General features: G+C 38.9%; 3 protein-coding genes across 6 annotated transcripts; 1 reads left to right on the forward strand and 2 right to left on the reverse strand.

Annotated features, from left to right (window-relative positions):
- Window positions 1–60: 60 nt before the first annotated feature.
- LOC134641094 (protein Smaug homolog 2) lies at window positions 61–12,331 on the reverse strand. 3 transcript variants are annotated; one of them, XM_063493302.1, is made up of 14 exons: window positions 12,033–12,331; window positions 11,733–11,907; window positions 10,499–11,010; window positions 9,889–10,359; window positions 9,487–9,729; window positions 9,243–9,352; window positions 8,835–8,921; window positions 8,210–8,483; window positions 7,879–7,964; window positions 7,523–7,638; window positions 7,086–7,278; window positions 6,484–6,610; window positions 4,417–4,500; window positions 61–3,078 (listed from the first exon to the last, which is right to left on the reverse strand). In XM_063493302.1, exons 3-14 carry the CDS (start codon window positions 10,692–10,694, stop codon window positions 3,050–3,052), a joined length of 2,016 nt encoding a protein of 671 aa, XP_063349372.1. In that variant the 5' UTR covers window positions 10,695–11,010; window positions 11,733–11,907; window positions 12,033–12,331; the 3' UTR covers window positions 61–3,049. The 3 variants fall into 3 exon arrangements, with proteins under 3 accessions (XP_063349372.1, XP_063349369.1, XP_063349371.1); XM_063493299.1 differs by lacking the exon at window positions 11,733–11,907; XM_063493301.1 differs by lacking the exon at window positions 12,033–12,331 and having other exon boundaries at window positions 11,733–12,019.
- Window positions 12,332–16,902: 4,571 nt separating this feature from the next.
- On the forward strand, window positions 16,903–19,439 carry gmfg (glia maturation factor, gamma). The gene is made up of 7 exons (XM_063493681.1): window positions 16,903–17,007; window positions 17,422–17,518; window positions 17,664–17,713; window positions 17,795–17,844; window positions 18,561–18,643; window positions 18,816–18,889; window positions 19,276–19,439. Exons 1-7 carry the CDS (start codon window positions 17,005–17,007, stop codon window positions 19,345–19,347), a joined length of 429 nt encoding a protein of 142 aa, XP_063349751.1. The 5' UTR covers window positions 16,903–17,004; the 3' UTR covers window positions 19,348–19,439.
- Window positions 19,440–19,639: 200 nt separating this feature from the next.
- Window positions 19,640–24,889, reverse strand: paf1 (PAF1 homolog, Paf1/RNA polymerase II complex component). 2 transcript variants are annotated; one of them, XM_063493196.1, is made up of 14 exons: window positions 24,678–24,889; window positions 23,858–23,887; window positions 23,644–23,736; window positions 23,409–23,530; window positions 23,250–23,316; window positions 23,068–23,169; window positions 22,863–22,968; window positions 22,592–22,660; window positions 22,345–22,448; window positions 22,136–22,252; window positions 21,827–21,955; window positions 21,534–21,639; window positions 20,922–21,006; window positions 19,640–20,449 (listed from the first exon to the last, which is right to left on the reverse strand). In XM_063493196.1, exons 1-14 carry the CDS (start codon window positions 24,722–24,724, stop codon window positions 20,022–20,024), a joined length of 1,605 nt encoding a protein of 534 aa, XP_063349266.1. In that variant the 5' UTR covers window positions 24,725–24,889; the 3' UTR covers window positions 19,640–20,021. The 2 variants fall into 2 exon arrangements, with proteins under 2 accessions (XP_063349266.1, XP_063349265.1); XM_063493195.1 differs by having other exon boundaries at window positions 23,858–23,890; window positions 24,678–24,888.
- Window positions 24,890–25,121: the final 232 nt, after the last annotated feature.

The following is a 25,121-nucleotide window of genomic DNA, read 5'->3' on the forward strand; positions in this document are numbered from 1 at the left end:
TTTCCCGAAGCCTCATAATAAAAAAAAAAAAAAAGGACAGACACAAACACAGACCACAAGTTAATTTGCAAAAGAACTGAACCTCTTTATTTGGACTGTCAATGATCCGACGGATGTTGCATTTCAGACCATTCACATATGAGTGACAGTAAAAAAGTAGAGTGTAAGCATGTGATGCAAAAAGGTTCATAAAACATTAGAAAAAGTTGGGGGAGAGTTTTAGAATTAAATATAACTGGTACAAGATAGATATATGCAGCTGGTGGGCTACATTAATTCAATAATAAAGCCATGCTGGGACATGAACATGGTCTCAGGACCACTTGGTAGACGTCTCCATGCGACACAGGCTTTGTACCTCCGTAGTGGGTGCGTGGCATGTTAAAATACACCAGCCTGAAACTAATACATGCACTTCTCAACTAATATCACGCATCTTGGAATGTAAACATGGAGTAAACATATTCCTTGGCCAGTTATTAGTGTTCAGTTTACTCATAATCACATCATGATTATGTGGCTCAGAAAAGCATTGTCACCCCCCTGCTGCATCATCTTTATAAACACACACGCACACACACGCACACACACTCTTGTAGAAATCTGCCACACTGTACCTCTGTGTCTATTTGAAGTAACAAGTAGGCTGTCCAAAGCAACAGAGGCCATGAGAAGGATAATCTGAGCCATCTGCAACAACATAGTTGGTATACAGGATAATGAAGAGTTAAAAATAAAAGACAGAAGTCTTAAAGCCACCATTGCTAACTCACTGAAGTCCTTTGCGGGCATGAGTGTGATGCTTTTAACAAGTCAGATAATCCCAAGAGCCTGCTCTGAAGAAATCTATGACTAGGATGCTTCTCATGACCATTATTAAAACAAAAGCTGAGGATGCTGGAGCGAGAATTTCAGGCACCACATAAACAGTTTATGAGAACATGACAGCTAAACAGTTTAATCACAAGGCTTGAGAAACAATTCTTTCTCACCACCACATGACCAAAAACAACAACAAAAAAAAAAAAAGAGCTGTTAAGTGCCTCATATAGTTATACCTTTGAAAACAAACAAACAAACAAACAAACAAACAAAACAAAACAAACAAAAAAAAAAAAAACACTACTGCAACTCATATGGAGTCCACGGATTGGGGGGGTAGAAGACTTGCTTTTGGGATCTACCCAGCCTGCTCAGGTGTGAGAAGGCTTCAGTTCTTTGTGTTAGATTGTGAGACAATGGATTATGCATGACATCACAGAACATGAATCTGGCATCATCCCAGAGAGATGTAAACAGTGACATTTAGGCGATATAAACATACAACATTAGTTGCAAGATTTCTGTTCTCCGGTGACACTGGGCACCATCAACCACCATGCCCTCTATCTACAACAGTGCGGTATTAGTGTGGCAAAACATGCGATTATAGAAAATAAGCATAAGTTATCAATATCAAGGGAGAGTAAAAAATACAATTGGAAAAAAAAAGATATCTGTAAATAACCATCTTTACTAGACAGACCTCCTATTTTTGATGAAATAATAATTTGAATGGTTATCCCTGCCTTATGTTGCAACCAAAAGTGATCCAAAAGTTAAGACCATATTACACGTACATGCACCTCCGGCTCTGCCACATTCACAGACAGAGGCTGTATAAGACAGTTTTTGATTCAACACTGATACCACATGATAATGTTAGGGTTCTGAGACTGAAACACACTGAGACACAAACAGAAAAAAGATGGACATCGTCAAGCACCTTGAAAAGTATGATTCATCAAATCATCACATTGGCCATTTGAGGAAGAGGGCACTGCGAGGGTGAGGCGCTGTGCTCCATAGCATTTATTATGAGATCAAGCTTCATTTTCCAAAGCCAATCATAAGGGGGCCAGAGGGTTGAGAGGGGTTTCATTTAGTTTTCTCGCCTGGCATTAGATTGTAAATTGAAAACACTCTGCGCTCCTTGCTTTTATCAATTCAATATCAAATCAGCTCTCACACAGTACAAACCCCACAGCCCTTACTCACCCCTCTGGGGATTCCTCGGCACAAAATGAGATTCATCATCATTTATGTAGTAGGGCATAAAATAACAGAGACAAATTGCAGCTGGCATAAATTCTTTAAACCGCTGTTCTTTTTTAAAAAATAGTATACCATTTCACTATAAATGTCTTTCTCAAATTGACAGTCACACAACCCTTCTCTTTGGCTTGGTAGAAGTTTAGAGGAGGAGAGTCACTTCTATTTTGACTACATGTTCAAGGGAAAAACAACCAAGACAAAGGATAAACCTGTGGTTGAATTACAAGCTGTTCTTCAAGCCTTTTGGTCATCTCTCTCCTTCCTTTGACACAAAAACATGCTCATTAGAGACGACAAAAAGAACCAAGGAAAGCTGACCAAGTTTCAACCAATAAAAGCCCCAGCTATCACAGGTTAAAGAATGATTACGGTGGCTAGAAAGCATACTGGTGTCTGTATATCAGCACCTGACTACAAGGGGAACCTCAGTAAGTGTGTAATTGAGCCAAATACCATTTAGTGCCTAATATCAAAGTTCATTTATTAAAAGTGCCTTAACTCTGGCTGGAAATCTTCAGAATCTACACATTATATGGTGCAGAGGCTGTTGTGTCAGTGTGTTTTGGATAGAAAGCCTTATTCCAAGGCAGAAGGAAAAGAAGAGTAACTCATAGGGCGGAACCCCTTTATGAAAGCACCAATCTACTGTTTTTCTCTCACAACGGCAAACTGAGCCTCTGCACATCATGCCACAGTCCTGCAGGTGACACGGAGCAGTTTGAACAGTTAACCTTTTTTTTCTCTGTCCTGCAATATAATAATCATCTGTATTCCATTTTTAATAAACTTAGTTGTATATAATAACGTACAAAAATATTAGAGAACATATACACAGTTTTTTTGTCATTTTGTAGTGACTGCTTTGCCTGGTTTTCTGAAGCATACGTTTATCTTTGTGCTGGGTGATGAGGAACTGAATAGGCCTCAAATGAAGTGTATTTTTCCTTTCTTCTTTTCATATTGTTGAAGTCCGGTCTGTTCCATCTGAGGGGTAGAACGGAGACACGTTAAGGTACATTACATTTATAATCACAATGTGATAAGCATGGCATCGCTGAAGGGCCATGTCACTGTCCTGCTGCTAAACTTACTGTTAGATACATATATTAGTAACATTAAGAAAATTAAAAACACTAAATCCTATGAAATTTAAATTGGCTTCTGTCTTGCAGTATCACTGATTTAACACATACTATCCAGTATACAGACAATCTGCAGATTTCTATTAAGATTTATGCTGCTTCTGGCCCTCAGGCCCTTTACGCATCCTTATTTTAAGATATACAAAGCCAAAACAGAACATAACTTTAGCCGCATCAGTTAAAGGAATGAAAATATAACATTTTCCAAAATTCATCCATCTCATAAATTATTTACAACCACAATACTGGACAATTATACAGAGATACTGATGTTGAAACACAGGTGCAACCTCCAGAGCTTAAAAATTAAGCCAACATAGAAGTGGCAGTGCAGTTCCTCTAATTGCTACTCGAGTTTCTCTTCCAAATAGAGCACTGCACAGACCCCCCCCATGTTAAAATGTCAAACAGAATTAATAACCATAAAACAATCTGGCTTTGATCCCACTCTAAATGGGGTGAATTCTTTTGTAACTCATCCACTTGAATAACTGAGTCAGGGGTGTGGCCACTCTGACAGACAGGTGTCCTGCCACAGGCAGCTGGAGCTGATCAAGACTGCTAGGCCTCATCCACTACTTTGACTCATTAAACTGTTCACTGTGTCTATGCTGTTGGAGCCTTTTCAATGGATTATCTGACTAATGTTATGGCTTCTTTTATTTCAGTTTTGGTGAGTGAAATTCTAGTATTTTATTAGTCTCACTTGGCACTAATTACCTCAAATGTGTGTCTGAGTTGCACCCATACAGTTTATAGATGCAACATTCTAATCAAGCCTGCTAGCATTAGCTGATAAAGTAAAATTTGACCCTGTCAAGCATGTAAGGTAGCTTGTGGCTGAAAAAACAATAGTAAAAACTTCTCTGGGTATATCCATTTTTTACACTGTCTTTCGTTTAAAGGGCTCTTTTTCTCCCATTTGACTAGTTCTTGGGTCAGCAACCTTCAATATCAAAAGATTTATTTAAGCTCCTCCTACCAAACAATAAAAGAATAAAAGCTGCACATTAAGAAGGATTACAGGATTACATCTTTTTTTGTTTTATTTTGTTTTTTAAAGCTTGCAGGAGTCACAGTTAAGGGGATCGTGGGCTGTCCACCCCTGCTCTTCTGCTCTAGCTGAAAGCTGTGTACAAGTTTGCCAACCAGTGTCCCATTTAAAGTTGCTGACACTTACCCCCTAAGGCATGCTCTGTCATACTGAGGCACAGTGATTCCAGCGTAGGGTTGATCTCCAGGTCAGCACCTGGAACTTGGCATTCTGAGGAAATGAATAAAACTATTAGTCCACAGGAACGTTAGGAAATGACATACTGTCACAACACTAAATTTAGAAAACAAACAATCAAAAAACCCATTTATATATAAAATCTGCATTAACGCAGATTAATCTGCCTGATTCACATTTAGATTACATTATTGAAACACAATGTGCACATGTGGCTACTGTGTGCAAAAGAATAATCATCACAATGTTGCTAATGCTCAGCTCACCTTGGTGCTGTAATCTAAAATTGAAGTGAGTAACACTAATAAAGGGAGTAGTTCTGTTTTCTAAACAAACAAGACAAGGCATATCTACAGATAGTCAGTTTCAACCGAATTAAACAGTATGAACATTACGAAAAATGGAGGTAACTGGCACAAGAATTTGTATAAATGGTGTAAAAGTCTAAGGTTTAACATCATTTTACTGTATTTTTAAAAGTGTTTAATGAAATGTAATTTATACTTACAAACAGTTGGGTTTTTTTTAACTCAAGAGTGAGATATAGGTCTGCCTTTGCAATCCTCTTTTCTTTCTTACATCAGTTAGCATTTCACTTACTTAAAAAAGCAGACTGTGACTGCAAAGCCTTAGGTGTATTCTGATGTAAGGTGTAAATTTCAATCAGTTTCAAGAGAATAAAGACATGATCGATAGTACAATACTGGTCTGAGAAGCAGAAGTAAAACGGAGCTTGAAAGTTGAACTTCCACAAAGGCATTTAGGTGTTTGGCTGACAGTGATGTCTAGACAGCTTTATAAGGAATCCTCTGGGATACTCAAAGAACATATTATGCTACAATAGTTTTGTTTTGCCTCTGTACCGAGGAACAAAACTTCCAAAAGAATAAAAAGGTTTATATCTGAGAGTCCTACCATCATGCTGTATAATTCTGTCTGCTTTCACACACCCTTTTTACTTGCATGTATGTTTTGCTTTGACTGGTTATGCTAAAGCTAGAAATGAAAAATAAGGTGTATGATGTATGGATGCAGGCATGTTGTTACACTAAATGAAGTGTAGGAAAAGCGTGCAACAAAAACAACATGCCATAAGAGGAAAGTCAGAGGCAGATGACTGTAGATGCCACTATATTAAAAATACAGATTTAAGCATTGAATCACAAACATAACAAGGTCAGCAGAGTTCAGGAACACTTCTGTTCATAAGCAGTAAGCTGCCTGAAGCGCAGTAAATTAGGAAACATGGTCTGTTGTGCAGGACCAAACCTTAGTTTGCAATTAAATATTTCCAACATTTATTCAATCGATCATTTAAAAAATGCAACACAATCTTAAAGCCAGTATTCAGATTTGGACTCAGTCAATTAGAAATGCTGTATTTTTTAGGTTTTTGGTTCTTTGCATTATTAAGCATACAAGAATATGAAACTGCCTGAGTGTAGACACTGAAACTACAACCATACTGAGTTCATGTCTGTGGAACTATACATTTCTGGCTTTCACACACTCCTTTATGGAAATATCCGAAGCTGACTCTGCTAAAACACGACAGATCCATTACAGGTAAATTTGCAATGCTCACGTCTGGCATCTGGCACACAAGACAAGGCAACCAAAAGGTTATGTATACTATACAAGGCGACAGATTGTTTTCTGCAACATGCTGCTAAGCCGTCTTGTTAGTTTGTCCTTGGCACAGAGGGAGAGACACTCTCCATTCTGGCATCTGACCAATTCATAGCTTTTTTTTTTTTTTTCTTTTTCACAGAGGTTGTGTAGCTTGTTCTACTTGCAAAACTCAGACTGAGACCCAGAGCTTTCAAATATTCCAATAGCCATTTCCAGTTAGGCATTTAAAAAAAATACTTTCAGAACATGTAGGTAAAGCTAGGTGTTATAAAGTGTAAACAGGAATCCCAAGATGTCAAGAAGGTTGTGTTTACATGTTGGCACAGAATGTGGTACATTAAACAAGCACTATGACAGTTTGTGGGTTAGTGCATATATATATACCTTGCTGCTGGAACATGAGCATGGTTTGTGGGGAAGTGTGGACAGGGAGCGAGTGGGTCCGCTGTACAGAGCTGCGACTCTGACTTGGCATGCTGTTACTGCCTCCAGGGTTGGCAAACCACAGGCTCTATATATTGGAAAACACAAGTTCTCCTTACACAAACATCACTTATCCAGGAAAACTGGCAAAGTTTCTTAAACCTTCAGCTAGGTTCTCAAATAAAAACACTCAAATTATATAAAACTATGAAACCAGTTTTACTGTCAAATCTGTACTGATTAAACCTCTTTTTGGGGGGAGTTTTTTTGCTTTCAGAACAAAGATGTATGACTGTTTTAACGTGCTTCATACTGGCCAAAACTTTCACACAAAACTATTCAAATTTACCCTCCACTATTTTTTTCTGGGTCATTTCTACACCACTTAGCTCACTATTTGTCACCAGTGGGGTTTACAATTTGAGAACAACTGGTTTTAAGTCATTAAATCTTTTAATATTTGATTTTTTTTCATAGGCCATCTAATCTGTATAGAAGTTAAACTTAGTAATGCATGTTACAACTTGATGTCATAATATAATTATAACATTTAAAATACTGACTTGTCTACCCTGTCCTGTCAGCGCAGGACTAGTGAGAGTGTGCCGTGGAGAAGCTCCCCCAATACCAGCTGGGAGACACATGCGTCCAGCTGGAAGTCCACGAGGGGTCATCTGGAACTGCCTTTGGCCGCGCCGCCCTACACCTCCACTTACAGAACCTGCTGTGGGGAGGGAGTTGGACCCATAGGTCCAGCTGGAGTAGCAAAACAAACACCAGAGAAACATGCCTTAAAAATTATAAGGATTATTGAACTATTACAGCCATTTCTTAAGAAATGACAGCAGCAATTTCAATTAGGAAAAGAGGAAACTAAAAAGAAGGGAAAGAAAATCAAGCTAACAGATAACAGAGATGAATCCAGAATTACAATAAACTGATGTGACAGCTCTTCTGCTAAAGAGGAAGATCAAAGGTAAAAGAAGGCCAGCACTCTCACCCTTTCTGACGGTACCCAGGCATGTCCAGCATAGCTTTCCGAGGGAACAGGCGGAGCAGTTTGAGGACCTGCTGCTTCCAGGAGACCAGCCTTTTCTTGTGAGTTTCTGTGAAAGCCTGTCAAAACAAGACAGCAAAAAGGAGTGAAATAATGAACGAAGTATTAGCAGGATTTCTGGAAAGGCATTTGGAATCTGTATTTATTTTTCAGTTCAAGAAAGAAACAGGCAAGATTTTTTAAAAAGATCTTTTTAAAGGCATTATATTTGTGTTTTAAGGTTGTCACAAGTTCCATTTACAACTGCATCCACACATATATGAGCAAACAGAGAAAAAGCTTCATCTTCAGTTTCTTACCTCATGTGTCAGACACTTCTCAATTAGCTGAAGGTAACAGCTGATATTTTCTTCATCTGGCCTTGACACCAGCAACTGGGTGCAAACTGAAGGGGGGAAAAAAGCCACAGTACCCTTCAGTGTGAGTGATACCTGCTGATCTCTGTTAATGGGGGTTGGTGAAAATGGATTATTCTAAGTATTTTTGTTTTATACAATATCCTGACCTGGGTATGAAATCTAAATTCATAGCTTTTATAAGAAAGTTGTAAGAGAGATTCCAATAAGGACTTGGCCACCAATCTAATTAGCAACCTTCATCTACTCCGTAAAACCTCTACTGTATTCTTACCTTTACCCATAACACGAGTGAACTGTCCAGCAATGTCACCATCTGAGATGGGTGCACCTGAGGAATCTCCATCACAGGGAGGTGGATTGTTGGATTGGAAGCCCTCTGGGGCCGGCTCTTTATCCGTTCCTGTTTTTGTAGAATCTGAAGGTGAGGTGGTGGTGTCTGAAGCAGTCTGTGCTGCAGTGGGTGGACTGTAGGCCTTAATAGGTGTGATGATGATCTGCTGCAGCTCCTGGAGGGCATTACGTAGGTTTCCCCCTTCCAAAATATCCTGACAAGAGATGATGACATCACTGTCATATGATAGCTTAAGTTTTACGGGTGCTGTTGTGAGCGGAAAGATTGATTTCCAAGTCGGAAATCCAGATTTAGGCTGTAGCAAAGCAAACGTTTGCTCCACTGAAATGTCTTACAGGAAGACACTGAATTCCTACCAGCCCTCCTCCATGTTTCTATGCCAACAAGCAGACTGGGAATTTCCCAGTGGAGCTAAATCACATGATTGTCACCAAGTACATAGTCAAGTGCAATTTTGATCAGTGCAATTGAAAATTCATCAAGACAAAGCACCACTGCTATTTTTTTTTTTAGCTTGAGAAAAATATTATCCAATTTGAATTACCTTTTCTAAAGACTTGAGCACACTCTGCCTCTCTCGCAGTTTTTGGATACTCAAGGCAATCTTATGTCGTGCTCCTTTAGTGACGTTCTAAAAAGGAGAGAGAGAAAATAGCAAGATGGCATAAGAAGCAGGAAAGTCATTTCTTGAGGGAACACTGGGCAATTTATACAGTTACTAAATAACAGACCTAATCACCATCTGTTTCATTAAAGCCAAGGGGCAGAGGCAAAATCGCACCATTTGTATGTGCGACTGGGTCGATATAACTGTAGGGTGCGTTGTTTAATTTCATGCCTCATTGAGAGCTGATGTATCATCAGGTTTGAGGACAATAATGTTCACAATTGATAAGGAGTGTAGAATAATCAAAGCCTGGCGCCAGCATATGCAAAAAGGAGGCTTAAAAACCTGTGACTCCAGGTGCTGCTCTGTGAGAATCATCATCTCCTCATAGGTCATCTGGGAGAAAAGTGATGCATATTTATGAAGGCGGAGACTCTTCAACCATGCAGGAACATCTAGAACAAAAAAAGGGGGGGGAGTTACAAAAAAAGTCACATATTTTGGCTTAAAATCACCCCAGCTGTTGTCTGTGCATCGCTTTTACCAGAGTTTTTAGTGCTCTTGGACTGGTTAGGTAAAGAACTCTGACCTTTCATGCCACTACCATCCTCCTGGAAGGTGTTGCGAACAGAGCCTTGTTCTTCTGTCTGCTCACTGCCTGAAGAAGCTACGCTGCTCTGGGGCGAAAGGGGTGCGTGATCTGACTGAATAAAGTTCTGCCGGCCCAATGCGTCATCCTGGCTAACCCACTCAGACCCACAAGCCTGGGGACTGGAAGAAATAATGGACATGGACTTCTTCTGAGGGCTGGGCTGCATCTGCCCACCAAGGCCTGGAAAGGGAAACATTTCAGATATGAGCAACAACAAAAAAAGTTGTTTGTAAAACATAGTCGATATGCTCGTGACTGACAACTCGTGCTTTTACTAAACCACTTCTTCTTTATGTTTTCCCAAAAGATGAAAAATGAGAGTTGAATGACAAATATTACCTGTATTATTGCTGTTAATAGGTGAGGACATCCCGCCTGGGAATGACATGTGTCCGTTCTGGCCTGCTGAAGGTGTGCTGGATGAAGGAGACTTGTCGTGCCAAACAAGGCCAGGGTCCAGAGACTCTGCAGAACTGGGCCACTCATCTGAGCTTTGGCGTGGGTGGTAAGGGCTGGATGGAGCACGTGGTGTATACCCACTGGAAAGGTGCTCCTCCAGGTGGTTCAGCCACATGGCGAGAGATGTGCGGTCATCCAGTGTGGTCGCAGGGTGGATGAGGGCATAAGATAGCAGCTGCCTGCTTTCTTCCACAAACAGGCTACTCTCAATAGTGTGACTCAAAACCTTCTGCAGCAGCTTCATGTACTCACATTTGGCCTCACTATTACGTGGTTGCAGCAGAGGCAGATGGGACAACAGCAAGGAGACCACTTTCTCTTTTGGTTCCTGGTGCCATTGGCTGACAATTGCTAATGACAAAAAGATTTTTACATGTGATTAACATTTTATTATTTAATGTATGCTGTCTTTCATTTTAGAAAAAACAATTAACATGGCTCTGTAATTATAAAGTAATTAATAATAAAGGACACTTAAGCTCTCAGCTACCTGCATTGTTGGCCTCAGCTTCAAGGATGTGGATGTCAGTGCAATCTGCCAGCCAGTGTTCAAGGCAGATGTGTAGAAAGCGAGCCTGGGTGCGGGATGCCCTTTTCAGGAGGGACAGCAGCGCCACTGTCTGTTCACACTCATTCCAGCCTTTGAACCAATCTGTGAGGATACCTACCTGGTCTCGGAACATCATGGCGCGTCTCCTTGGTAAGGAGAAAAAGAATGTGCCAACAGGGAGCGGGCTACAGGAAAGGCTGCTCTCTCAGACACAGATGGGTTGAGTCCAGCCCCGCACAGCGGGGTTGTATTTTCAACAGTCCTGGGATTCCCCTCAGACTGGACCGAGGGACCCTCACATGGTTCAGATGCAGGAGAAACTTCAGCGAGGGATGTGGCGTGGATTTTTCACAGGATGTCTTTAGGCTGAAAGTGAGTGTCAACTGTAGTGGCTAATCACACAAACAGGAAAATATTTTTTTCATTCCGGCATGTTCTGGATCATCTGCGCCCTATTACAAAACAAACACAGAAAGCAAACCACATTGCATACTTAAACTAGACATTCGGTGAACTGTCACATTAATTCTAAAATCACATACAAGGAAAAACTTCTTAAATGTAACATCACTGCAAGGGAGCAGCCAGAAGTAGCTTATGTTAAAATAAGGCAGTTGAGTAATCTATTGCCTCAACTTTGCAAACAAGGTAACAGTAATGACTCTGTTAGATCATACAATGGATCATCAACCTGAGGGAGAGGAAAAAATAACTGACAATGAGGGTCTAATCTTATATCATGATCATTAATCAGAGATTATGGCACAAAGTGCAAATAAAACAGACTACTGCTTTATCATAGGCATTATAAAGACCTCTCCCAGGTCTATGCTTCTTAAGTCATAGCATCATTATACAGATGAGCCATTCACAAAAGGTGTGTCAACACAGTTATCAATAAGGGACTGGGTCAGTAAAACGTAGAGCAAAAAACGTCTGCTATTCAAAAAACATAAGTGAATAATGCCTCTTTTTTTACAGAAACTAATACTGCTTTCTCTTACAGAGAAAATGAATCGCAGACATGTAATCACTAACGAGCAAGGGTAACTTCAGTTACATGTCAAAACTGCTAACTCCCAGCACTGCAAACGGTATCACCTGTAACAGTATGAGCTATAATGTTGATTTTATGAACAAAGCTGGGTGCTCGGCTGAAAGCTCCGGTTCTCACCTTGCTGCGAGGGTTTCTTAGACTAAAACAGACGAATATTACACCCGGCAGCTAAGCATTAGACAGCGGTTAGCTGGAGTTAGCTCGGTTGGCCTAGTCTGTGATGAGGGATCGAGATTTGTATTGTTTTTCGTTGACGCTGTTGCTGCCCCTTTTCTCCGCCTCGTACTTCAGTCTTAGCGGTAAAAACGAGAATGTTAAAACGCTATTCTGATCGGCCAGAGGTTTTAGCCAGATAGCAAGATTAAGTTACTCAAGTGATGATTTAAACTGAAGAGACTCAAAAGATTTGTTGTTTACCTTTGTCAGTTGTCACTGGTTAGCGGGCTAGGCTAGTAGTAATGCATAGCTAGCTCGACGGTAGCGTTAGCTTCTTAGCTAGCAAGTTTTGCTAAAAGATGCAGCAACGTTAGCTTAGCTGAGAAGCGTAGCTTTCGATCCCATGCGTGGTACTCCTTAAGGGGGTTCCTGTACAGTGGTGAGCCTCTGTGGCTTTAAGCATACTATGTTAAAGAATTTATGTACAAAAATGTTAGTTACAATACAGAAATAAGGAGTGTACGCCTGGAGAAATCTACTTCGATTTTAAGTTGACGTAAGACGTGGGCACAACGTCATACGTCTACACGATGCACGTAATATTAATGTCCGCCCACAATCTCATAAATATGAAGAAGACCCTGGCTGAGGTGGATTATCTATCTGATACATATATAAATTTTCTTACGTTTTCTCTGCGAGGGGAATGTTGTTTATCCCATAACGTCCTGAACAGGTCTCTACTCTAGTTGATCTCAGAGACAGACAACCTCTCACCACACTCGCCCACACAGCCCACTCCCCACATTTGTATCGGTTATTAAAGACAGAAGAAACGGTACTTTTTGATGACATAACTTGTGTTTTTATTAATTTAACTTAGTTTTATTCTATATTTAGCTTCTGGTCATCCAAATCCCACTTGCTGTGGCTCTATGTCCTACCAGTGGGGCCGCACCAGAGTTTAAGAACCATTAAATTAACCTAACGTGCTTGTTCGATGAGCCTTTCTAAGCTCCTGTATTGCCCTTATGTGTGTGGTCGCTGAAATCAGTTTTGTCATCAACATAAATGTCAATACCAAATATTTCCCAGCAGAACACTGCATCATTAGCAAAATGACTAATGATGTTCTTTCACTTGCCACTGTTTCTAATGTCGTGGCTGAGTAGTGTATGCTATTCTGTCATCTTCTCTCACTGTAGTTATACAGATAAAGCCAATGTGAATTTTATTGTTATATCACCTGTATGCAAAGAGACAAAACTGTGAAGCTCAGGTTCCACAGTGTGCACATATACATAACATCAGTGCAAAAAAGACCACACATTGTGCTTCGACATAGAGAACAGTCGAAATACAAAATACAAAAATGCCAAAAAGTAGGCAATATTCTGGCTAAATTAAACTAAACTATAAATTTAATATTTAAAGATAACATATGATCATGCTTGAATTGACCCACCATCCTGAGTGTATGGACAGTACTGTGTAAGATATAAATGGCAGGTGCTATACAGTTAAAATGTGCAATAGACAAGAAACAGCAACTTAACCTGAATATAAAATACAGTAGATAAATACAGTAGATGTATGTCAGAGTTTCATGAGGTTCGACAGATCTTTAGATGATGATCCTTTAGATCATCTTAAAAGATGTTTTCAGTTCAATTAAGCTTTATTTATATAGTACCAAATTAGAATAAGATAGGCCTTAGAACACCTTATATTACAAGGTAGAAAAACCCCCTCAGTATTCTGGGGAAAACCCGACAATCATACAAACCCCTATGAGCAAGCATTTTGCATGGGAGGGAAAGAAATACTCCCTTTTAACAGGAAGAAACTAACCGAATCAGGCTCAGGGAGGAGCAGCTATCTTCCACAAGTGGTTGGGAGGTGAGGGGAAAGAGAAAAGAAGAAAGAGAAGAGAAAAGCAAACCAGAACATAAGGAGATAGGACAGAACATAGACTAAGGTAGAGAGAAGACAAAATTTTAATGACATGCTGCAGTGGTATATAAACACGTAATGAGTGAAAAGTGGTGGGTGAAAAAGAAGTGCTCAACACACCACAGTGTATCACAGGAAGTCCTGCAGCAGTAAAAGGCATGGTTCAAGTTCAGTTGTGCCAGCCCCAACTAATTTATAAGCTTTATCACAAAGGAAAGTTCTGAGTTTAATCTTAAAACTAGAGAGGGTGTATGTGTCAATGGAAAGTTGTACTCTAGTGGTCAGTATAATCTTTTAATGATATAAGTTTGCATATGATAGAATACTGATGTTGACCTTTTTATGACTTAGACTGTTGTCCACTACAGGACTGTTTTATAAATTCTTTCTTACAGCTTAACAAGCTGTTATTATTTCACTCCTACCAGGAAGAGGAGAGCTGGACACTCTTATCTGACGCTCCCTAACAAGAAGAGGGGCCGCGTCTTTCTGTATCCCGCAACACACATACATACACCTGAACCACTCTTATCTTCACTCCCTACACACTAACATTCCTCTGCCTATGAATAGACGTATTCACTGTTGTATTACTTTTGTATATAAATAAAGACAAGTGCAGGAACAGAGCGCGCATCGCAGGGCCCCCACTCTGGTGTGAGCGTTCTGTGATCGCCCTTGTATACAAGTAAATGCTGCAGCGTCTGTGTGTTTCTACCCTTAGACTCTTAGCTGAAGAAGTGTCTTTAGAATAAATCTCTTGACAGTATGTCTCCTAAATCCAAGTTGGTAGCTGATCCCGCAATAGAGGGGCTTTCTAACTAAAGGCTCTGTGCCACATTCTACTTTTAAATACCCTAGGAACCACAAGAAAGCCTACAGTCTGAAAAAAGTGAAGTGCTCTGTTATAATTGGAATATAGTTGGTATTTAGGAGAAGATGATTATGGGACATCCAGGCCTTTATGTTTTTAAGACATGCTTGTAGTTTAACTAATTGTGTCTTCGGTCTTCATGAATAAATATAATGACCTATCATCTTCATATTAATGAAAATGTATGCAATCTTTTCTTTTTTGGCAATTCTTTCAGTGTGTGCGTGTATGTATGGTGCATATGGTATCTCTTATTTTTTTGTGTAACCCTTTGTTTCATGTACAGCATGTTTGTCAACTTTGTTGTTTTTAAATGTGATTTATGAATAAATTTGGATTGCATTTGGAAGGGTGTATAATGTAAAACTAAGGGTCTTATCAAGGATTCTGCAGTTGATTGTTGCATTCTTATCTTTTAGAAAGAAGTTTGTTGGTCACCATAGACACAGTGGCCCAGAGACCTAGCTATTGCTGTGATATTGATGCTAAATATTAGAAGACGCCACATTTTCTTCCACTTTATAGATCAGAATAAAAAATGTTATTGTTCAGTCCCACAAACGGCATGAATAGCGATAAAAGTTCTCTTGGCTCTTTTTTTTTTTACAAATATAAAGAGATACAGGAGTTTCAGTTTATTCAGGTTTGGGTTGTCCAGTTCTCCAGTCTTGCTTCCTTGAAATAAAAAGCAACCCCAGAATAAAACCAGTATCCTCATACTCAGATGTGAAAGGAGTCCTCCACACATGCATCCTAATACTGCAATTTATTCTCTTTGATATAAATGAAAAGTCACTCTTCCACCTTCAGCTAGTTTAGAACATAGCAGAAAGCCTTTTTTAATGGTTTTAGTAGACTTTATCACATCACCATAATCATGGCATCTCTCCACGGGCTTCCTGTATATTTTAGAATTGATTTCAAATGTTACTAACCACTGTTAAATTAATGCTGGCCCTAGTTACATAGCGGAAACGTTGACCATATTGCTCAGTTCATACACTTACATCCTAGGATGTGACCCTTCTGCCCTTTCAAAGTAGTGACTACATCTAAAGGTGGCTTTTGCCACTTGCAGACTCTGTAGCATCTTTTTAAAATTCACTTTTTAAAACACAAGACTAAAAGATTTTATCGACTAAATTAAACTGCATATGGTAGCTTTTACTGTCTGGGTATTGTCTTTCAGTTGTCTTGCTTATTGTTAACGTTCCTTTGCTGTTACGATTTCATTGGTATTTATTATTCATTACTTCCTTTCCATTATTTTATTAATACCAGTTTTGAATCATGAAGAACACAACTGGTACTAATCAGTACAGATTAAAAAGGGACATTGCGCCTAATTATTGTTATTTAAAACTAAATGGTCTAGGAAACAGCAAAGTATATTTGGCCAAAGGTGCAACATGCCTACAATTTCCACCAGTAGAGAGCAGCATGGCAATAAATTTCTTTCCTATCAGATACACAATTAATTTACACTTCTAATTTGATAATATTCCTGGGCACCGGGGTAGGTTGCTGTGTAAGTGTAATGTAATTTATTCATAAAGAAAGGAAACTGATTTCTTTCAGACTGCAGATTCTTAAATGCACGGCAGTCGTGCAGAGTGTGAGATCTGACTTAAGCCTTTTAGTTTCAGGCGTGGTGGGAAAAGGCCCTATAAGGCGACACAGAGCATGTGTAAGTGACCAGTGCCTTACAAATTCCAATATTGACCAAAAATCCAGTATCAACTCTAATATTACAATGTGCTGTCACTTGTGATTTATAGGTTGCCCTTCCATAATGTAACCAGAATGTAAAACAAAAAGAATTTTTTTAAATAAATTATTCTTCCCACACTTTTGACTGCTTAAACATAATGGCTTTCTTATTTTTTATTATTATGACTTAAATTTTATAAATAAAATACTTCAACTCCTAAACAACATTCTGTTTTGCTATTGTTTAAGGATATGAAGACGTTTTCTACATCTGCAAGTTTCACTTTGATATTCACATTCACATTATAAAGGGAAGTGAAAGTCGCAGATACTAAGTGACAGTAAAAGACAACACAAAATGATTAACCTGATCATCTTCAGGTTTAAATGGCCTAAAATTATTCAATTTCAACTCCAGCTTCTTCTGCTACGGTAAAATGTGTGAGTTTAGTGTGTAAATGTTTTCCATAATTTATCCCCTATGCAATAAAAGACTGAGATACGTTGCTCTGCTTCAACACTGCTGTCATGTTTTCCTGCTGAAAGGAGGAAGCATGACTGAGAGGCAATCTAGCATTGCGTCTGCCCTCCCCTGCCATCTTTAACAGTTTGAAAGTAACTGTCAGTCTATCGCAAACAGTTTAAGCAAGGCGGTGTTACCCTCAGGACTTAAAAGCAGAGAAGGATCCTTTGAGAATGGTAGGTGAAACTGATGCAATTTCTTGAAAGACTTAGCTTTTCAATTGAAGTTCACTGCATTCGATGAACCATAATTCTACGTATTTGTCTGTGCGCATAAAGATATTTGTTCTACTTAACCATTGCGACCATCCCCCTTGCTCTATAAAACAGGAAACTACAATCTTGCATATTGCTGCAACACATTTCCTGCCCTCAAAATGTCAAAGAGTGTCATGAATGTTTAATATACCCATGCAAGGTGGATAGAGCCCTTTACAGATCTAGTAGATGTCCTTCACCCCGTTTTTTTTGTTTCTATTTTTGGTCTGTAGACCAGCCCACTTAACTATTTATCACAGTATTATCTGGAGATATTGAACATTTAATAGAGTGACACAATTTAACTAATGTTTTCATGGCCTGTTTTTACAGTCAAGCTCTTTAGTTGTGTGTGAAGTGGATGAAAGTCTGAAAGATAAACTGAAAAAGTTTAGATTTCGAAAAGAGACCAGCAATGCTGCCATACTAAGTAAGTAACGTTTATCCGTTCCTTACACACCTACTTCACATTTGTAAAACCATTATCAAAAATTTTCTTCGCATATGAATATCTGCGGACCAACTAATATAAAATAAAATCAAAGCACAAAAGATTTTTCTTTGAAATTTCTTAGTGAAAATAGACATGGAGAAACAGCTCGTTATTCTTGAGGAGGAATATGACGTAAGACAATTTTTTCTTTCTCTCTTTATTTACTCTCTGTTTTGATTTAAAAAGTCACTCACACTCTGTCTTGTCTTCTAGGACATCTCAATGGATGACTTAAGAAATGAACTTCCAGAGCGGCAGCCCAGATATCCTTACATCGTATCATGAATAGCAAAATTATTAATTAAAAAAAAATAGTCTTTTTGCAAAATCAAGTGATCTTCTGTTGGCTGCTCCCCTTCTGGGTCACCGGAGTTGATCATCTGCCTCCATCTCATTCAATCCTATTATCCTGTTCTGTCACACCAACCCTCTGCATGTCCTTTTTCACAACAGCCACGAATCTCCTCTGTGGTCCTCTTTTCCTCCTGCCTGATTGCTCCATATTCAAAATTCTATGTCCAATGCAGCCACTATGCCCCTTCTGCACACGTCCAGTCTCAGGGTTGCCACTATAATTTTGTCTCAACCTGAGCTGTCCCTCTGATGTCTTCATCTTCTTGCCAGTGTCACGGTCTCCAAACCATACATCATAGGAAGTCTCAGTGCTTTCTTGTAAACCCTTTCACTCTAGCTGCTATCAGTCATAATAGTCACTCTTCTTCACCTCTCTTGTGCACTGGATTGGTTGACCCCAAGTATTTAAACTCATCCACCTTTGCTGCCACTACTTTTCCAGCATCACCTTTGCATCTGTCTCCTTCTTATTCACACATATGTATTCTGTCTTGCTTTTACTGACTTTCATTCCTCTTCTCTCCAATCCATACCTCCACCTCTTCAGACTCCTTACTGCTTGCTCCCTGTTCAGATTCTACTGATATGGTTATATAAACAGAAAAGTTCCTTGACAGAAATGTACATTCATTGTCTACAGCTACAAATATGTCCATGATGATGGCAGAGTGTCTTACCCGCTGTGTTTCATATTCTCCAGTCCCGTGGGTAAGCAGTTACAGTAATCTAGATTCTTAAAGCATTGTAGCAACAATGGCAAAGTAAACTAATCTAAAATACACTTTTAAATGTTTTTATGGTGATGAAGGTTGAATTCTAAAGATATGTTTGGGTGAGTATTAAAATTACCCCCCAAAAAATGTCACTTTCATTTTAATAGGGTGCAAGCCAGAGCAGCAGATGATGTATGCAGGAAGCAAGAATCGACTGGTCCAAACTGCAGAGCTCACAAAGGTAATTATCACAAAATTATGAGTTCATAATATACAGTGGTATGTTGAGTAAATATACTAGTATTTAATGTAACAAGGTATAATATTTCTTTTTATTCAGAGAAATTGAAAATCTGTAAATTTGTAGATTTTAATTGAAAGTCTCAGATTTACTTTTCTCTGAAAAATACTCAGTTGTTTTGTTTTAGTAGTTGACAGACATATAAACTAGATCATTACTGATTCTAGACCAAAGCCCAATTACTTTTATGTTTACTGCCAATTTATTTAGCAGGTTATTCATATTTTAATGTAATGTTTTCTTATAAACATGTCTTTTCTTACATGTTAACTCTCCCGTGTATGAGCTATTGCTCATTTTATAATTTCTTTGCTTTACTCTCTAAGGTGTTTGAAACAAGAAACCCTGATGACTTGACAGAAGAATGGCTGAAGAGCCACCTGTCATTTTTTCGCTGAATGTACATCTTCTGCATCTCCAAAGGTTCCTTTATGAGGCTGTCAGTTTAATGTCCATCTGGTGTGTATGGAATTGTTAATAAACATTTTAACCCAAACAGCTCTGTCAGTTCTGCATTTGAATCAGTCATTTTAGGGTTTTTTTTTTCAGATGAACAAATACAATACTATAAGATCAGCTGTACTAATTACAGCACAGGTTAAATTCATTAAAATACTCAAGAGGTTCCCAAATCAGAAAAAGACGCAGAAAAAGAACAAACTCTGGTCAGAGGTTTTTTACAAAATGTCATCTACAATTTATTACCTGCTTTGAGAGCCCACATGCTTTACACTATTCCCACTCCAAAGGCATTTCAAGAGTGGAAAACATTTTAAAACATTTTAGAGTGGAAAACTTTTTTTTTTTTTTTTTAACATGATCCTGTAATGACCATCTGGCAAACAATATAGAGGAATGGCATACAAATAGCAACTAGAGTTAAATCTACAAATAAAAACTGGATTGAACAGAGTTGTATCCAGGTGAAAGGTTATCAGCATTTCATAAACAATTTGTAATCAGCAAGAAATTTCAACCCCACATCAGGCCAATATTATACTCAATGACAGTGTAAGAGCGCCAATGTTTGGAGCTCAATATATAGATAGGACAGGTCACCGGCTCACTGGTCTTATTCACTGTCGCTGGCGTCACTGGAATCTGAGCCTCTGTCACTTCCACTCCCACTCTGAGCCCGAGTCTCTGAATGGTCGCTGCTGCGGTCGCTGCCTGCAGGAGAGGGGCTGCGACTCCGGCTGCCTCTTCTGTTCCCACCTTCATCCTCACTGTCGCTGCCCTCCTCCCCGCTGCTCCTGGCTGAATTCTTTGGCTCATTGTCGTCGCTGTCGTCATCACTGCCAAAGATCTCTTCCTCATCTCGCATTTCTCTGGTCCTCTCCTCGCCGCTCTCGCTACCACTGCCGCTTGCCTTCCGCCTCCTCTTCCCTCTGTCTTCATCCTCGTCCTCATCTTCTCCCCTTTGTTCCTGGTCTTCATCGTCTCTCTCAGATTCACTGCCAGAGTTTTCTGCCTCGCTGCCACTGCCCTTCTTCTCATCACCTGGAGAAAATAGCAGTGCGTTGATTTAGCATAGTTACTGACAATCGCTCAAACTCATTTTACATCGAGGGCACATACGGACAAATGAAACTGCACTTTAAAGACATTTCACTACACATTTAATCCCCAAAATATTAATTAGATTTAGATAAAGCGCAATAAGTGCTCAGGTAGAGTAAAAAAAAAAAAAAAAAAAAAAAGCACTATATATGAACCGTTCCGTTTCCCCAGATATAAGCTAAAGAAGTGCAATTTCAACAGCACATGACAGTTTTTCTACATCATAAATGTGTAAAATTACAGAAAATGCTCTGGTAGCTCACCGCCCAGACTGTCACGTATTTCTAAAACAAAGTTTATGTTGCTTAATCTGACAAAAAAAATAAATAAAATAAAATCATCAGAGTCTTTCCCCAGCCAATTCTGGGTAGAGGGTAGAAAAGTCAGTAAAAATTATATGTCAACAACTGACCAGAATCTTGCATCTCTTTGTCCATGTCCATATCTTCTTCCTCATCTTCTGGCTCATGGTTCTCCAACTGAGCTTTACGTGCCTCCTGAAAAATCACAGTGAAGGCAGTCAGTTATAAATACACAGTAACAGAGGAATGACAAAAATCAAAGTATACGGCCATTCCTAGAAAGCATTTGTAATCTAGCGTAGTCTGTCGAGTGACATGGAAAATGCTGGAAGCACGGTGCTAAATATATAATAATGCAAACCATCATTGACCCCGTTAGTTTTTTTTGTTTTGTTGTTTTGTTGTTTTTTTTGCTTAAAGCAATAAAAGACACCTCCCATACCAGCACTTCTTTTGTATAGCAACTATTTTGTTTATCAAATGTGTGGCAGCAGAACTGCTTCTATTAGATCAATCATACAGTTCTAAAACTTCTAAATAGTTTTCTTTAAATGTCTTTAAAGACATTGTATCAATCCCAATCTTCTTCCAAGAAAAACAAAACAAAACAAACAAAAAAAATTCAGTAACAACAACGTACGTTTCTAGCTTCATCAGCAAACTATAGGATGGAAAGCTAAACTCCTGATTGAAAGCTCTGAAAAACAATGAAATGCACTCACCTGAGCTTCAAGCTCCTTCTCATTCATGTCTCTGTGCTTACACACCAGCACAGCGTTTGTTGTAGACTGTGCTCCAGCCTTGGCTCTTCTCTTGCTCAAGCGCACCCTACAGGCCAGAATAACAGTTGTAAAAGGTCTTGGCCAGCCAGTTATTTGTCATGACGGTTTGTGCAACAACATCAATACCACCAATACCAAAACTTGTGCAACAAACCAACATGTACAATGTTGAAGTAGTTAAAAATATTTTCCATCCAAGTGTCAACATATACAAATCATTTCTAAGGTGTCACCTTGTCTCCAGCTCATTGTAGTAAACACCGTCTCCATCTCTGAAGATAAAGAAGTAGTTCTCTTCATAGCCTTTGCTGGCTTTGTTCTTAACGTTCCAGTTGTATTCCCTTGCTATCTTGTAATCATAGCTGAAACATACCATACAAAATTCCATTATACTTGTATACAGTACACTTTCACCAAACACACTCAAAAAATAAATAAATAAATAAATAAATAAAATAAAGTAAAATAAATAACACCAATTAATGTTTATTTAATGCAGTAAATTCCACAGAAACATGTTTGTGATGCACTATTTTACTTACAGATCATCAGGCATGTAATCGATCCCCTCTTCAAAGTCTCTCTTGCGCTTTCGGAGTGTTTCCTCATTGGGCAGGAAGTAGGCCACAAACTGATTTCCTTCCTCATCCATCATACCTCTATATTTCACAAACATCAAGTGACATTTAACAAAAAAAAAAAAAAAAAAAGCTGTTGAAGAGGAGAACAGAGAAAACACATCTGATCATACCTGATCATGGCCTGAGACATCATTTCCACAGCTGCTGGTCCAGACATGTCTTTAGGTGCAGGATCGGAGTCAAATATGACTTGAGCACATGGATTGATCCACATCTGGGGCAAAGAGAAAATGTATTTATTATTTTTAACTACCAGCGCAACAAGAGTGGATTTCTTTTGTTGTTGTTGCATGCATGTTTCAATCATTAAGGTTCCATAGGTTAATACAAATAAATTCAGTTAAGGAATTAGCTCACCTTAAAGTCAGGGAACACAGGTAGCACCTCCACAGGAGTAACTCTGGGTTTGCTGTAATGCTGTGTAATCTGGAGATAAAGAACTTTTATTTTAGCTAGTTTGTAGCTTACCAACACAAACACATATCAAAATAAAAGAACTCAGTTGACAAACAGAACATAAAAAAAAACAATTGCCAAAACAGGAGTTGCACATTTCTTTTACATATTACATAATTTTGTTGGTGTAAGAAGAGAAGGATTTGAGCAGCATATTAATATGCTCACTCACAGATTTCTGTGCATCCTCAAACGTCTTCTCAATAGCAGAAATCTGACTGTCTCGGTCCTTGTAGATCTCTTCTTCTGTAAACTGCTGTTTGACAGACACTCCAATCCTAAACGCAAAAACAAAAACATCTCGATTACATGAACACCTAGAACAAGCATCTGTACATGTGTGAAATGTAAAGGTGGAGTTCACCGATCCAACTTACTTGACTTCCACTTTCTCATTGGAAACACCGTATCGGTTAAACTCTGTGGAAATGTATTCTGTTTTCCTCATCCATGGGACAACTTTGGCATGCTGCTGCGACCTTATAGGGAAGGGGGAAAATTGCTCAAAATAAAATATTACTGAATGCATAACACAAAGCAGCCCATTTAGTAGTCATACCTCTTTGAACTGGATGGAGCCTGGATGTCCTCCTCCAACAGTTTTTCATCAGCGGGATCCAACAGAACTGAAAATGTGAAAGATGAACTTAGTCTGTGCAGACATTTAAATAATTCACAATGTAAATTAAGAACAGGATCGACCTTGATGGAGACTTACTGTTGGGGTCTATGCGGTACGTGTCTGGGTTGATAAGATCAATGGTGACCCCGAGGTCTGGTTCAGTCAGGAGTTCATGCTTGTGCTGCTTCTCAAGAGAAGTGGCTTTATACTGTACAAACCTGCCAATAAAGAAAACCACAGGTTATATATGGGTGTGTGTGTTTAAACATGTTTACTTGATGGGAAGTGAATACTTGTATTCACTCCATTCACTGGAGTGAAAAATGAATACCTGTGCTGATCAAATGGATAAGTGATGAATTTAGGATCAAAGGGTATGTCAGGCAAGGTGTTACAGTATTTCACTCTGCAGACAACTCCAGACCTGTCAAGAGCACCAAAGTAAAGAATACACCAATGGTAAGCCAGCAATCTTCACATACAGAAGCAGTTTCTGTACCTGACAGAAACTATGTACATACAAATATGTTTTTAAATCTACTGACCTCTCTGGGACGGTTCTGTGAGAGGATGGCCTGCTGGAAGAAAAAACAGCCATTGGTTAGTAGTAAAGAGTGCACAATGCACAATCCCTTTACTACACAATTTAATTTTATATTAAGAATCCAAATGTCTTCAACTTGGAAAACAGAGAACCTCTCCTTTTGGGCAGAAATAGGGCATTCCTTATGTTGTCTATACATACTTTTCACTGTGGTCTGAAATGTACAGCTTAAACCAATTACAAGCTAACTCTCATTTTATTTGTTTTATTTTATTTTGCAATATTGCAATATTGCAAACGAAGGACCAAAAATTCAAAACAAATATTGGCAATGGCAACACTGGAAGGGATATTTGTGCGTTAACATGTTTAAAAGGAACAAAAGCTACCCTACACATATCGCAAACTTAAAACCACAATTTTTTAGTACTTAATAACTAATCTTTCGGGCGTCTTTTTTTCCGCCACATTGTTGTTAGCATTCTTGTAGCCAACATAAAGTCAGCTTTTGATTTGCCTGAACTTTACATTAGTGCTGCTAAAAAAAATAATAATAAATTGTTGACTGGCACAAACGACTGACACTAAGCTTATGGAAATCCCTACGCTGATTTATGTAAGCTTCTCGTAAATTAACCGAACGTTAAGCTTGATTGTTTGTTTGCTAACACTTCCGACTAATGCTACACACATCAGAAAAGCACCCTGGGACCCGCTGATCACTTGTTACTGCATTACACTTAACTCCGTGTCGTAAACTGACACAAAACGTGCAGAAACCACTCAGGTAAGCGAACTTGTAAAGGCACTGTTGAACGTACCTGTGGCCGTCTTCTCGTTGAGATTGTGTCTGAATCGTTGGAGCCATGTTTATGAAAAACGCTTAAAATTAAAAACAAAACCGTTTGTTTGCACAAATAATCAGCACAAATACGTCCGATGTCAACAAAACACATTAACTCCTATCGAGTTCATGGCCTGAGTGCGTTTTCATCTTTTATTAGCAGGATGGGATGATGACCCGGTAGTGTAACCACATCTCCGGTTCTTAAGTGGACTTTCTTTATTGTGAGCGCCTCCTAGTGTTCTGGAATTTGAAGTACTTGAACAACCCGTTGTCCTTTTAAAAAAAATTTTTTTTTTTTTCACAGGAAAAGGGGACATGGGCGATTTTTGAAACCCAGTATTTGGTATGACCACCTTTATTCTTCAACACAACCTAAACTCTGTTAGGCAAGCTTTCCTATAAGTAGTTTTCAGAAATC

This window comes from Pelmatolapia mariae, linkage group LG14 (genome assembly GCF_036321145.2).
Source record: "Pelmatolapia mariae isolate MD_Pm_ZW linkage group LG14, Pm_UMD_F_2, whole genome shotgun sequence".
Taxonomy (NCBI): Eukaryota; Metazoa; Chordata; class Actinopteri; order Cichliformes; family Cichlidae; genus Pelmatolapia; species Pelmatolapia mariae.

Excerpts from the sequence above, each read along its gene's own strand:
- LOC134641094 (XM_063493299.1), bottom strand. The coding sequence starts at position 10,694 with ATGATGTTCCGAGACCAGGTAGGTATCCTCACAGATTGGTTCAAAGGC. Across the intron at positions 10,360-10,498 it reads AGCTGAGGCCAACAATGCAG|CAATTGTCAGCCAATGGCAC; the intron begins GTAGCTGAGAGC and ends TTTTGTCATTAG. Across the intron at positions 7,639-7,878 it reads AGAAGTGTCTGACACATGAG|GCTTTCACAGAAACTCACAA; the intron begins GTAAGAAACTGA and ends TTGTTTTGACAG.
- gmfg (XM_063493681.1), top strand. Across the intron at positions 17,519-17,663 it reads CAGCAATGCTGCCATACTAA|TGAAAATAGACATGGAGAAA; the intron begins GTAAGTAACGTT and ends GAAATTTCTTAG. Across the intron at positions 18,890-19,275 it reads AAACTGCAGAGCTCACAAAG|GTGTTTGAAACAAGAAACCC; the intron begins GTAATTATCACA and ends TTACTCTCTAAG.
- paf1 (XM_063493195.1), bottom strand. The coding sequence starts at position 24,724 with ATGGCTCCAACGATTCAGACACAATCTCAACGAGAAGACGGCCACAG. Across the intron at positions 23,531-23,643 it reads TATCCATTTGATCAGCACAG|GTTTGTACAGTATAAAGCCA; the intron begins GTATTCATTTTT and ends CTTTATTGGCAG. Across the intron at positions 22,253-22,344 it reads ATGTCTCAGGCCATGATCAG|AGGTATGATGGATGAGGAAG; the intron begins GTATGATCAGAT and ends TGTGAAATATAG.